This window comes from Diospyros lotus, chromosome 14, assembly GCF_014633365.1.
Source record: "Diospyros lotus cultivar Yz01 chromosome 14, ASM1463336v1, whole genome shotgun sequence".
NCBI classification, from domain to species: domain Eukaryota; kingdom Viridiplantae; phylum Streptophyta; class Magnoliopsida; order Ericales; family Ebenaceae; genus Diospyros; species Diospyros lotus.
Genome location: NC_068351.1, coordinates 16165751 through 16179405, shown reverse-complemented (window position 1 = coordinate 16179405; position 13655 = coordinate 16165751). Strand labels below are relative to the sequence as shown.

Here is a 13655-nt window from a genome sequence, read left to right as displayed (position 1 = left end):
CTTCTGAAATAATATTGTGACATTAGTTAGAAGGTTTGACATTGTGGAATTTAAATGATGATTAATATTCATTTAAGAGAAAGGGTTTTGTATCACCATCACTTCTCGAGAAGATTCAGTTTGGGTTGATGAGGAGAATAGAGTGCGATTTTGTTCACTTCCTTTAACGGGGGTGACCATCACCCTCACTATTTTTGTGAGAGTGAAAAATAACGAAACGACAATCAAATATTATTCCCATGCCGTTCCGTTATTTTTCACCATCACAAAAACAGTGAGGGTGATGGTCACCATATTAAAGGGGGTGAACAAAACCGCTCTCAAGAGAATACGCCCACCACTAGGGGTGCAGCAAGGATTTGGGTAAATTGAACTAACCAAACCGAACTGACAAGTTTAGTTGTTTTGGTTCAATTTTTCACCCGTAGCAGTTGATTCGATTATTTCTCTCAAAACTTTTGATTATTTAGTTCAGTTCGATTTTTAGGTTCGATTCGGTTATTTCTCCCATGGATTTCGATTATTCAATTCGATTTTTTTGGTATTATTAATAAAAAAATCAAACCAAATTGACAACCCAACCATCTTTTATTGGGTTCACTTTAGTTATTAGGTTTGGTTTTATTTTTTTGATAAGAATTTTGGTTCGATTTTCAGTTCAGTTACAATTGTTCAAAATTTAATTAATTTGATTTCGATTAATTTAGATAATTGGGTGAGTTCGATTTATTTATATGTCTCGATTCAATTCTATTCGATTATAACTAATTAGACACCCACCCACCATCACCTTTAGCGAATCGATTAAGACACCTAGGGTCACACCTTATAAATGTATATATTTTATTATTCTAAGTATTTGTTCCAATATACTAGAGCAATATTTCCCAGAGAACAAGTTGAAGAAGCGGAAAGGGGGCATTCCGAACAGAAGGCGATCAGTTTGTGGGGGAGGCGAGAGAGAGAGACAGAGAGATGAGTCAAATGGTCGACTCTCTCAGGTCTGTCTATCTCAATTGTGTTTGTGCCTATACGTAGAATATGTTGATTTGGAAAATCTCTGGATGTTTGGTCTCAAATTTGGATTGGATTGGATCGCAGACCTTTCTGAGCTCTCCTTCCCCGGACTCCATGTTTCTGTTGGGATCGCTGTTCCGTTTCGGATCTGTAATTGTTTGGATTGTTCACATAGTCGCATGCATGGGGCAAGTACTTCGATTCCCGTTCTCTTTTAACAGATTTGAAATGAATTGCTATTATTTTGTTGTTGTGATTATGCGAGATTTGAATGTTTTATATGGTTTATTTGTTGCGCTTTCGGGGAAAACCTTGTTTCAACCCTCTCCGGTTGCCCAATAGATTACTAAATTAGATTTTCCCCCTTCTAATCTCTGTGTTGTGTTGTGGTTTTGGAAGGTGAAAATCTTCCTTAGCTGGTCCTACGTGATCAGGTATTTGAGTTGTTTTGGGAAGTTGGATTATCAAGGGAAAAGAAAAGGGGGGGAGGTAACAGAAAGGGAAGGAGAGACCCTTATTTTGTTCTTTTTGTTTGTTACTGATCCAAACTGAGAAGAGAATAATGAAAAGCCATTTCTCCCAAAAAATGCATTTTTGGTTTGGCTTCCCATACGTGAAATGAATTAGGAACAATTAATTTTATTTCCCTTTCTTCTCCTTGTCAAATTCTTCATCCTAAACATCAGTTAGTGGAATCAAAATTTTTCATTTTTTATTAAAGTTTGGAGTCAGGTTTTATCTTATTTTCTGAAAAAGAGTTATAGATGTGGCTTTATTTTTCAGTATTGCAAGATAATCATTTGAACCACAATTCTCAGACTTCCATAGAGCAAACCAGTTTGGACCTGGATGCTGCTGGATTTTGTAAGTAATGGGATTTGACATGTTCTTCACCAGGGCTATTGGCTCTTCTTTTTGTTTTTCATTTTGAAGTATCAATGCATCGCTTGCAATTTCGAAGTCAGTTTTTGCTTAAACGGGATTGAAAACTAGAGCTAGATCTAGTGAAACCAGGGACAGTTATTTTATATTTAATGCTGTTTATTTTATCAAATTATTGCTAAGCCAATCTAACCTGGTAATGTTTGAAATCTTCATTTTCTAACATGATGTTGGTAGGCGCACATACTATGGCCATTATGGGTATGCTTAGATGGTTCCACATGGCTTGGTAGACTTCTCAAATATGGCACACTACCCTCCAGATATGTTATTTTTCCAATCTCTGATGGTTCAGCCTCGTAAGATGATCCACGAGACACCCATCTTCTCTCCTCTGGGCCTCTACTAGAGGGGGACTGTCTTGGTTAGGAAGAACATACCTGGTGCCTCACCGTTGGCCATAACCTCTCTTTGGAGCTAGTTAGGGTTGGCAATTTTGGACACGACACGGAGTTAAGCGGGTTAGGGTTGAGGTTAATCGGGTTCGGGTCATAAACGGGTTGACCCGTTTATGACACGATTATTTTCGTGTCTTAGGCAGGTCAACCCATCTAACCCGTTTAGACACGTAATGACACGTTTAATTAAACATGTTAACGGGTTGACCCAAACACGTTAACACGATTATATACAAAATGACACGTTTAATTAAAAGAGTTAGTGGGTTGATCTGAACACGTTAACACGATTATACACGAAATAACACATTTAACAGGTGATACAGCACGACCCGTTTAAATTAAACGGGTTAAACAGGTTAACAGGTGACACGACACGACACATTTAGTTAAACAGGTTAAACGGGTCGTGTCGTGTTACACGTTTAATAAATGTGTCGTGTTCGGGTTTAAGGAATTTGACACGATTATTAAACGGGTCGTGTTCGGGTTAGCTTGACACGTGTTATACGTGTGTCTCAACACGACACGATTACGACCGCCAACCCATATTGCCACCCCTAGAGCTAGTTTCCTCTTTATCCCTTCAGTAAAGTCACATAAACTGGGCTATTCTCAGTACTTCTCCTAGGATAAGATGAACTCCTTGATGACTTGCTTCAGCTGGACATCTAGTGGTTTGTGTCATTTGCAAAGACTATCTTCCTTCTCTCAGGCTCCTCTGGGAGGTGCAGATTGGAACTTGGAACTTGGAACTAAGGGTTTCGCCAAGGCACTTGGTACTCTCTTATCTTCACAATAGGATGTTTATCAGCTACCCTTGATTCCTCAACACCTTAGAGGTGTCAGCTACCTACTTGAGGAGATAATATAGCTTCATATGTTCTAGGCTTGCAAAGGCTGCAGCATTTTATTAGATATGTTGGTTGTATTTTTGCTGTATTTTGTTTTGTTACTGTTTTATGTGTACAGTTAGTTAGTTAGTTGATATGTTAGAGCAGGGCACTTATGTATTTAAAGCTGCAAGCAGCTATCTTTCATTCTAATGAATGAGGTATTTTTTTTTTCACATTTCCTCTTGTCTCAATATGGTATCAGAGCACTAGCTCGCCTTTCGTTTCCGTGATCTACTTTGTGGTTTTTCGGCCATTTACCGGTGACCTCAACGGATCTTGCATCCTTTCTTCGTTCGAAGGCTGCAATTTTGTTTTTCTTCAAATCTTGCTAATCGTCCATATTTGGTCTTATGGCGACAACGATTCCAGATCTGTCTTCATCATCGATGAGCAATTCAGCCATCGATGATGGATTGAGTCCATTTTTCCTTCATCATTCTGGTAGTCCAGGTCTAGTCCTGGTGTCTCATCCTCTCACCGGGTTAATTACACCTCGTGGTGTGCACTATGTTAATTGCACTATCTGTCAAGAACAAATTAGGGTTTATCGATTGGACGATTGGGAGGCCAACAATTGGAGATCCAAATTTCAATGCATGGATCCGTAACAATCACATAGTCGTTTCTTGGATACTCAATTTCGTATCCAAGGAAATTTCAGCTAGTGTGATCTATTCAGAATTTGCACACGAAATCTGGACATACCTCAAGGAACGATACCAACAAAGCAATGGACCTCGGATCTTCCAATTGCATCGTGAGTTAATGAATCTCAATCAAGGTCAGCTTTTTGTAAGCTCTTATTTCACCAAACTCAAGATAATTTGGGAGGAGCTTAGCAATTATAGGCCTATGTGTTCGGGTGGGAAATGTACCTGCGGGGGTTCTAAAGGTCTTGCAAAGCATTACTAGACTGAATATGTTATGTCTTTTCTGATGGGACTAAATGATTCCTTTGATCAAGTAAGAGGTCAGTTACTTCTCATGGATCCCATTCCCCCCATAAATAAGGTTTTTGCTCTTATATCTCAAGAAGACAACCAAAGGGATATAATTGCCTATGTTGGTGGAAATGAATCAATAGCTTTTTCTATGAAGCATGATGGGAATAAACATGTTTTTGGTAGGAATCAGAAAAAGGAACGTCCATTTTGTACACACTGTGGGTATAGTGGATATACTATTGAGAAATGTTACAAATTGCATGGATATCGCCTGGGATACAAGCCTAAACAAAGAAATAGTTCTTTTGGTTAAGCAAATTCAGTCACCGTTAATCAAGTATCGGAAGTTCCTAACCAACCTAAAAATCATGAGAATTTTGGGAGTTTTATGTAGACCTTAAGCAATGCTCATCTCACATCTCTCGGATGCTAAGACTGGCTTAGATGCTGATGCTTCTCTTGATCAAGCATCAGGTACATGCTATTCTATTTTGGTTAATTTAGGGCTTAGATATCCTAGAATTTGGATAATTGATTCGGGGGCTACTAATCATATATGCTGCACTTGATCTTCTTTTGAATGCATGAGGCCAATTAAGAATACTTTTGTCACACTCCCTAATCATAGTCAGATCTCTGTTAGTTTCATTGGGACAGTGAAACTTAGTCCTCACTTAGTACTAGAGGATGTGATTTATGTGCCCTATTTCAAGTTTAATTTGATATTTGTGAGTACATTGACTGGGAAGAATGATTTGTCTCTCGGTTTTTTTAATCATGCATGTATAATTCAGGATGTACACCTCCTGAGGATGATTGGCAAGGGTAATTTGCTTGGAGGGCTCTATGTTTTGGATGGACACTCACTAAGGCTTGGCAGCCAAGATATAGATAAGACCTGCACCTCTGTTACTGTAGTAAATGTGATAAGTAGCCATGTTTGGCACAACAGGTTAGGTCATCCTTCTTTGAAAAAGTTGATTCTGTTGAAAGATTTGTTATACTTTTCTCATGATCACAAGAAGAATGATATTCCTTGTTTAGTATGTCCATTGTCTAAACAGAGACATTTGTCTTTTATTTCTAATAATCATTTGTCTAAGTGTGCATTTGATCTTATCCATTGTGATACATGGTGTCCTTATCCTGTTCCTACTTATAATGGACATCGTTATTTCTTGACTTTGGTGGATGATTGTACGCGGTTCACTTGGGTTTATCTCATGAAACACAAGTCTGATGCTAAGTCCATTATTCCCAAGTTCTTCTCACTGGTTGAAACCCAATTTCATACGGTCATTAAAAGTTTTAGATCTGACAATGCACCTAAGCTACAATTTACTGATTTCTTTGATTCAAAAGGGGTAGTCCACCAATTTTCATGTGTTGAGAGACCTGAGCAAAACTCGGTTGTGGAACGTAAACACCAACATCTCCTAAATGTATCTAGGGCTTTATATTTTCAATCTCGGGTGCCTGTCAAATTTTGGGGAGATTGTGTCCTTATTGCAGCTTTCTTGATTAATAGGATACCAGCCTCTCTATTACATAATAGCTCCCCTTATCAGTTTTTGTACCATGCTCTTGTGGAATATGATTCTTTTAGAATATTTGGCAGCCTGTGTTTTGCTTCCACTTTGTCCTCTCATCGGACTAAATTTCATCCTAGGGCTACTCTTGTGTCTTCATTGGTTACCCTCCAAGCATTAAAGGCTACAAGTTGTATGACATAGCCACTAAAACTATTTTTGTTTCTCGAGATGTTGTTTTTCATGAACACATCTTTCCTTTCCATTTTGTCACTCTTTCTAATGAAGTGCAGGATTTGTTCCCTGACTTTGTTTTGCCTAAACCAGTCACTGATTTATCTTATCCCATTGACCCTTCTCCTGATCCTCTTGTTTCCCTTGTTTTAGATGAGGATCATACTATCCAACATGATTCTCATCCTCTCCCTGTTCGGAGGTCTACTAGATCTTCCAAACCTCCATCTTATCTTCGAGACTTCCATTGTGACCTCTTGACTGGTAGACCTAATTACTGTGTTCAACCTTTATATCCCTTACAACATCTTTCCTACACTCATGTTTCTCCTTCACATAGATAATTTCTCCTTACAGTTTCTTCTTTTAAGCCCCAATACCATCATCAGGTTCTGAAATATCCTCATTGGAGGGATGCCATGGCTGCAGAATTAGAGGCTATGCAACAAAATAACACATGGTCTATTGTTCGTCTATTGTTCCCCTACCTCCTGATAAACATTCTAATGGTTGTTGATGGGTATATAAGATCAAATACAAATCTGATGACACCATAGAGAGACACAAAGCCCAGTTAGTAGCAAAAGAGTATACTCAACGAGAGAGCCTAGATTTCCTTGACACTTTTTCTCCTGTTGCCAAGCTGGTTACTGTCAAAGTGCTCCTTGCTCTTGCTGCCATTAACAATTGGTCCCTTATACAACTTGATGTTAATAATGCTTTTTTGAATGGGGATCTTTTTGAGGAGGTGTATATGGATCTTCCACTTGGTTATCAGTTGAAGAATCCAGTTTGTTCTCAAGGGGAGCGATTAATGTGTAAGCTCCACAAGTTCGTTTATGGCTTGAAACAAGCCTTCTGACAGTGGTTTTCCAAGTTCTCCACTGTCCTTGTTCAATATGGTTTGCTCAGTCCAGGTCTGATTACTCTTTATTCACTAAGGGACATGGTTTTTCTTTTGTGGCTCTTCTTGTTTATGTTGATGACATCATCATAACAGTAGAGGTGTCAAAAGGGCCGGGCAGCCCGCGGGCCGCCCGGCCCAGCTTGTGACGGGCCGGGCTTTGGCCCGGCCCGTTACTGTTCACATGGGCCGGCCCCGGCCCCCATTGGAGGGCCGGGCTGGGCCAAAGAAATTGGGCCCACGGCCCGGCCCGTGGCCCGTTGGGCCCTTATGGGCCGGGCCCATGAGGCCCTTATGGGCCAGTAAGGCCCTTACTCATTTTTTTTTTTAATTTTGTTATTATTTAATAATTATTGATATTGGATATTAAAAAATTTAATTTCACAATATATATAAATAATAACCATCAATTAATTTATTTAAAATTTTTAAGTTAAATTTTTTATATATTTAAATTATAAATAAACATTCTCCTTTTTATATGTACATTATTTTTCATATCAATTCACAAGAAAAATTATAAGGCATATAAAATAATAAAATAATATTTAAAACTTAAGAATTAAGATAGAAAATATTTTAAAAAGAAACAAATTAATTTTTATATATGTATATATTATATGTATTATTTTTAAAAAAATTATTTAAAAAAAAAAGAAAAAAAAAGGGCCCGGCCCACCGGGCCCGGCCCGTTAGGCCCTGTGGTCTAAGGGCCCGGCCCGGCCCTCTAGCCCACGGGCTGGCCCGGCCCGGCCCCTTTGTAGGGGGGCCGTGGGCCGGGCCGGGCCCTATCAATGATAAAAGGACCCGGGTCGGCCCTTTTGACACCTATACATAACAGGTCCTAATATCACTATCATTGATTCCCTCGAAGGATTTCTTCATACCCAGTTTAAACTTAAAGACCTTGGCCATTTGAGGTACTTTCTTGGCTTGGAAATAACTCAGTCTGATAATGGTATTTTTTTCTCTCAAAGGCACTACACTTTACAACTTCTTAAAGACACCGGGTTTTTGGCATGTAAGCCTACTTCTGTCCCTATGGTTTCTAATTGCAAGCTTTGTTCATCTGAGGGAGATTTGCTTGAGGATCCTACTGTCTATAGAAGACTTATTGGCTGCCTATTGTATCTAACCATTTCTAGACCTGATATCACCTTTGCTGTACACAAGCTTAGTCAATATGTCTCTCAGCCACAGCAACCTCATCTTAATGCTACTTATCATCTTCTTCAATATTTGAAGGCTGCTCCAGGTCAAGGTTTGTTCTTTTCAGCATCTTCTTCTCTTCAGCTTCGAGCCTTCTCTTATGCTGATTGGGGATCTTGCCTAGACTCCTGGAAGTCTATAACTGGTTTTTGTGTGTTTCTTGGGGATTCTTTAGTCTCATGGAAGGCCAAGAAGCAGAATACGGTTTCCAGGTCATCTGCTGAGGCTGAATACCGTGCCCTTGCCTCTATTGCTAGTGAGTTGGTGTGGTTAACTCAACTTCTGTTAGATTTTCATGTTTCTTCTAATGCTCCTGCTCTCATATTTTGTGACAACCAAGCTGCTATACACATTGCTAATAATCCTGTTTTCCATGAGCGTACAAAGCACATTGAGCTAGATTGTCATTTTGTTTGAGACAAGCTAACTGTTGGTATACTTAAGCTTCTCCCTATTCGCACTCAGCACCAACTTGCTGATGTTTTTACTAAGCCTCTTCTGCCTGCTAGATTGTTTACTTTGTTGGACAAGATGGCCATTTTGGATATTCATGGTCCATCTTGAGGGGGAGTATTAGATATATTGGTTGTATTTTTGCTGTATTTTGTTACTGTTTTATGTGTACAGTTAGTTAGTTAGTTGATATGTTAAGAGCAGGACACTTATGTATTTAAAGCTGCAAGCAGCTATCTTTCATTCTAATGAACGAGGTATTTTTTTTTTTTTTTTTCACATTTCCTCTTGTCTCAATACATTTTGAGTAGGTATGTGCAGTGCACTACCTCAACATCCTATATGTCAAAAAATGGGTTTGTGCCACCTGTTTATGTCACTTCCAGTTTAACAAGCAAGTATATCAAGCAAGATCCATTACTCTATATTAGGGGACTACTCCTACTTGCAAATGATCTTGGCCTGATTTATTCTCCCTGAGAATTTAGCTGTCACTCCATACCTTGGATTGCATGCTCTGGTTTTCTCTCCCTTTGACCCTCAGAAAGGTGTTCAATATGTGGGTGCATGTCATTGCATAACAACAATACTTAGTTCAACTCCTCTTACATCTATACCTCTTAACTACACTCACATATGGTATTTTTTAGGGTAAGTGTGTTTTTATGGTCAAGAACTACCTAGAAGCTTTTCTCCATTTCAGTGTTTATTGTTGTAATTCTCTATGCAATACTCCTAATAGTGCATTAGCTGTGAGCAATTAGTCCAAGAAATGTTAAGTTCACTATTTCCTCATGCAAACTCTACTTTTACCGCTGGCTTGTTATCATATTACCTCATGACACTTAGGTTTTATGAACTAGGACTGAAAATACTTCCATCCCACTTCTTCCTTTTTAATTTCCTTTATTTTGATAAGTTACACAGTTGGATCCTTTGTAACAACATTATGCAGCCTCATGCACACTCTACTTTGATTTCTGTTTCAGTGCCTTGTGTTTTTGTCTCTGAATATTGCATCCTTGCGGTTATCACACTGATTTCTTCTTCATTTGTTTATTAATTAGTTACTCTTACATGTCTTAATTATTTTTACATGCTAGAATAAGCAGCTTCTTCCTTTTTTCCAACTCCTGCAGTCTTTTCTTTCTTGTGCTCTCTTTTTCTTTTCCTTTTTGGTTTATGTGTATGAATGTTGGGGTGGGGGAGCAGGCTCTATTATATGTTGCTTGATATTTTGTGGACTTTGCATAATCTAATTGTTTATCTATGTTCTGCAGTACAAGATTTTTTAATGGCTGTTATTGTGAATTGTTTGGAATATATATGATTTCTTACAGAAGATGATTTTTGCAACAGAGCAGTGGTTGTCTGGGAAGCCATACTAAACACAAACCAATTACCTCAATTGACGAGCCACTAAGAGGACCAAAGCCAAGAGGTCGAACAGTGTCAAAATCTAGCATGTTGGGGGATTTCTGGACCACCAGCACATGTGAAATGGACAACAGTGCAGTGCACTCCCATGGAAGTGTCTCGTCAATAAGCACAGTTGACCCCCATGGATCTAGTAGTGGAAATATTCCTTCTGAATTTGTAAATCATGGCAAGTTCATGTTGCATCTTGGTATTATTGGCCTTATTATGTGTGCAACAGTACATCACTGGTCACACTGTTCTGCATGTGCTAATTTCCTTCCCATATATATATATTTCCTGGTATTATTATGGGGAGTTGCGCAGACTTACACATTCCAGAGCTAGATTAATGGGCGATTTTCTTTTTTCTTGAGTTATAATTATTATTTGGGTTTTTCTGTCCCAAGCCCCAAGGACACAAGATAAGGTGTAATAAATACGCCTTGTTTTCGAGCAAAGTGTATTTATTACATATCATTTTTAGTCCCCAAACACTCCCATCAGTTGCTGATGCATACACTCTGTTTCTGGACAACTCACCTTATCCTGTGCCCTTAGGCCGTGGGATAGGAAAACCCTTATTATTTTTGCTTGCCAGATCTAGTTAGGTCATGTTTGACAGATGGTGCTGCAATCATTCTTTCAGATGAAATTCATGTCAATTCCTTTTATGTTTTCTTCTGCAATCCCTTTGTTATTCTTTTTTTTTTTTTTTTCCTCTTTCCTTCATATTTAATGCAGAATATGTTGGTTGCAGGTCTTCTTCTCTGGAACCAGACTAGACAGCAGTGGATAGGAAATAAAAAGTCTGATGATCATGCACAACAGCTTCGTGAACCTAAACTAAGGTTTGTTGTTTTCAAGATTTTGAATTTGTTAATAAGCGAGCCTTATTTTGGACACCTGCCAGCAAAAAAATAAAATAAAGAGAAAATATTGATTCACTTATCGTTATTCCTGTTAAGCTTTCAGTCAATCTTCTGACAAGAATTAAACTACAGTCATCATGGGAAGTCACTTGTTATTTGTTTGCTTTTGGTTCAATATGTACCTGGTTATGGTTTCTGCTTTGATTATTTGACCTTGTTCTTGGTAGTTTATGTCTGGGAGCAGGAGTAAACATTTCTCTTTAGGCATGTAGGGTTCTAATAACATTCTTCTCTTTGTGACTCCAGGGGAATGTCATGCCAGTTTCTTATTAGTTACCTTTCACGTCCAATTTTAGATGCTACATGGACTTTTTCATTTTGTGTGCTCGTGTGCACATGATGTAACAATGGCAAGCGTATGAGATACATGTTTGGCCCTCCAAAATTAGGCACTTGGATTGTCTAATTTTTAGTGAAGGTTAAAAGAGAAAGAAACTCAAATTTTATTGCAAGACAATGGTTCATACCTTTTGTGAGGACAGAAGATAGAAACTGCATTTCCCGCCAAGTGCTATTTAGTTTTGAGTCCATTTGTTAGCAAAAACATCATACAAATATAATAAACATTATGTTACACACTCCAAACATGTTCATTTACACATCCTTTTTTTACTGTACATCTCAATGTCCTAAGTTAATAAGGCTTTAAGAAATTCTAACACTTGATTGTGCACCTAGATGTGGTACTCATACCCAAGAGCGTGTAACAGAAACCTTTTAAAGGTGACTTGGCAACAACAAGAACAACAAAAACCTTAGAAAGATGAAATAAACAAAAGTGGGGTGCCAAGTGGTTCATAACACATTTACTGTTTACAGTGAAAGTATTTTTCTAGTATGAAATGTTTTCTCTTTGTGCTTACCATAGTTTGGGAGGTGCTTCTGATGTAGAAGCCATTTGATGCTTAGCAACTGAATAATTTGTGTTTGGGTGATAAACTTGGATATATCTAACATTGGCATTCAGGGAACTTCCGTTTGTGGTGTTTCTAGGTGCTGCCTGCACTTTGGAACGCTATCATCTTTTTCTTCCTTCTTCTTTTTATTTATTTCTGGTGAACAACCACAGAACGCCACCTTTTAGCATGCACTTTGGTCTGAATTGTTTGGGTTTGTGCATAATGGTTTTCCTTGCTAACCTTGGAGATATCAAAAACATTGGCATGGTTGGAGAAGTTCCATCTTGCCGTGCTTTATTAACCTTGTCAAAACTTTCAAAACCATCAGTTAGTTTATTATGCTCTTCCTTCTCTTTTGAAGCAATCATTGGCGATTTTCACAGGTTATAGATATGTTGATCTTCATAATTTGTCAGCACTGTCTCCCTGTTTAAGAAATTTTGCTTTGCAGTTGGAATGCAACCTATGAAAGTTTGCTTGGGAGCAGCAAGCCATTCCCTCAGCCTATACCTCTCTCCGTAAGTTTCTAACTTCAGAAAGTTATCGATCTAGTGTGACAAGGAACCGCATACTGACGTGCTCTGCCCACCAACTGTAACGAACAGGAAATGGTAGATTTTCTTATCGACATCTGGGAGCAGGAAGGATTGTACGACTGAGAAAGCCCAAGCACAACAGACACTTGGTGTTCATAGGTAATTAGAACCCACAACAGAGAAATAGAAATTGATTGGGAAGAATGTGGTCCATATTTAAACTAATAGCATTTTGGTTGCTTGTCCGTGCAGGTTGGCTCACTCACTCACTCTGGCTGCCCTTGGAAATATATATACCTTAAAAAGGATTAAAATGGAATATAGGCTGTATGCATCTTCTTTCTATTATTGGATGCGGACTTTGTGAAACTTTGCAGAGTTAATAGTGCTGTCATTTTCTACAGATGAGATGGGTGATCCACGTCACTTGCAGCCTTGCCCTTTTCGAGGTAGCTTAAAACTTAATTTACTTGCCTCACCCTAATTCTTGAGATGTTTTGGATCAAAATGTGATTATATTACCATGATCATAATCATAGTTACTCCTAAAATAAGATCAGTAGTTTGCAGACTTTGCACCCTGAACAGGTCACTAAGTCAGTGGAGCTTGAAAAAAAGATTACCAATGTGTATAAACCGGTTTTAACCAGTTGATTTTGATTTTAATTTTCATCTCAAGTATAATATTTTAAAGATCTTCGTTTATTTTTATTTTTTTTATTCAAAATGATAGGCAAATTAATCTGTGAAAGAAAAAAAAAGGGTTAAAGATTTAAACAGGTTGGCTCTTTATTTCTTGAAACTCTCCAATCTTTCTTTACTTAAAATTCCAAGACTCTTCCTTGATAATAGCCATATTTATACTGTTGGAGCTTTCCGTCCATCATAATTATTATTATTTTGCTGCGTGCCTCCGTCCATTTAACCAATCAAATATTTGTCAAATTAGGGCACGAGCACAGAGACCGCGCAAGCACTGTCATCCAAAGTATTTGTGAAACTAGTCGTTAGGTCAATCTGACAATCAATCCAGTACTAATCAATTATACCCACATATTACATTCCCACTCGGGGGAGAAGCTTTAGTAAAAGAAATATTGGTGAAGGAAGTGTTGGATTTAATGTATGTTATATTGGTTTACTGAAAAATAGGGAATAATGAAATTGAGACCTCACTTTATATGTTGTCGTGCTATTATCTTACCAATTAATTAAAATATGAAAACATTAGAATAAAGTTTCATTTTAATTGCAAAGTCGACTACTCTTTACGGTTTACAAATAATAGTAATTTTCTCTTAATGTTAAATAAAATAATTATTTTACCTTTAACCTTTTTCTGTCTT

The 13655-nt window shown here is 38.0% G+C and overlaps 1 protein-coding gene across 1 annotated transcript; it reads left to right on the top strand.

Annotated features, from left to right (window-relative positions):
- Positions 1 to 848: 848 nt before the first annotated feature.
- Positions 849 to 12945, top strand: LOC127790351 (uncharacterized). The gene is made up of 9 exons (XM_052319817.1): positions 849 to 1205; positions 4992 to 5149; positions 8110 to 8125; positions 8249 to 8329; positions 9886 to 10132; positions 10703 to 10793; positions 12225 to 12291; positions 12379 to 12468; positions 12562 to 12945. Exons 1-8 carry the CDS (start codon positions 1065 to 1067, stop codon positions 12430 to 12432), a joined length of 855 nt encoding a protein of 284 aa, XP_052175777.1. The 5' UTR covers positions 849 to 1064; the 3' UTR covers positions 12433 to 12468; positions 12562 to 12945.
- The last annotated feature ends 710 nt before the right edge of the window (positions 12946 to 13655 follow it).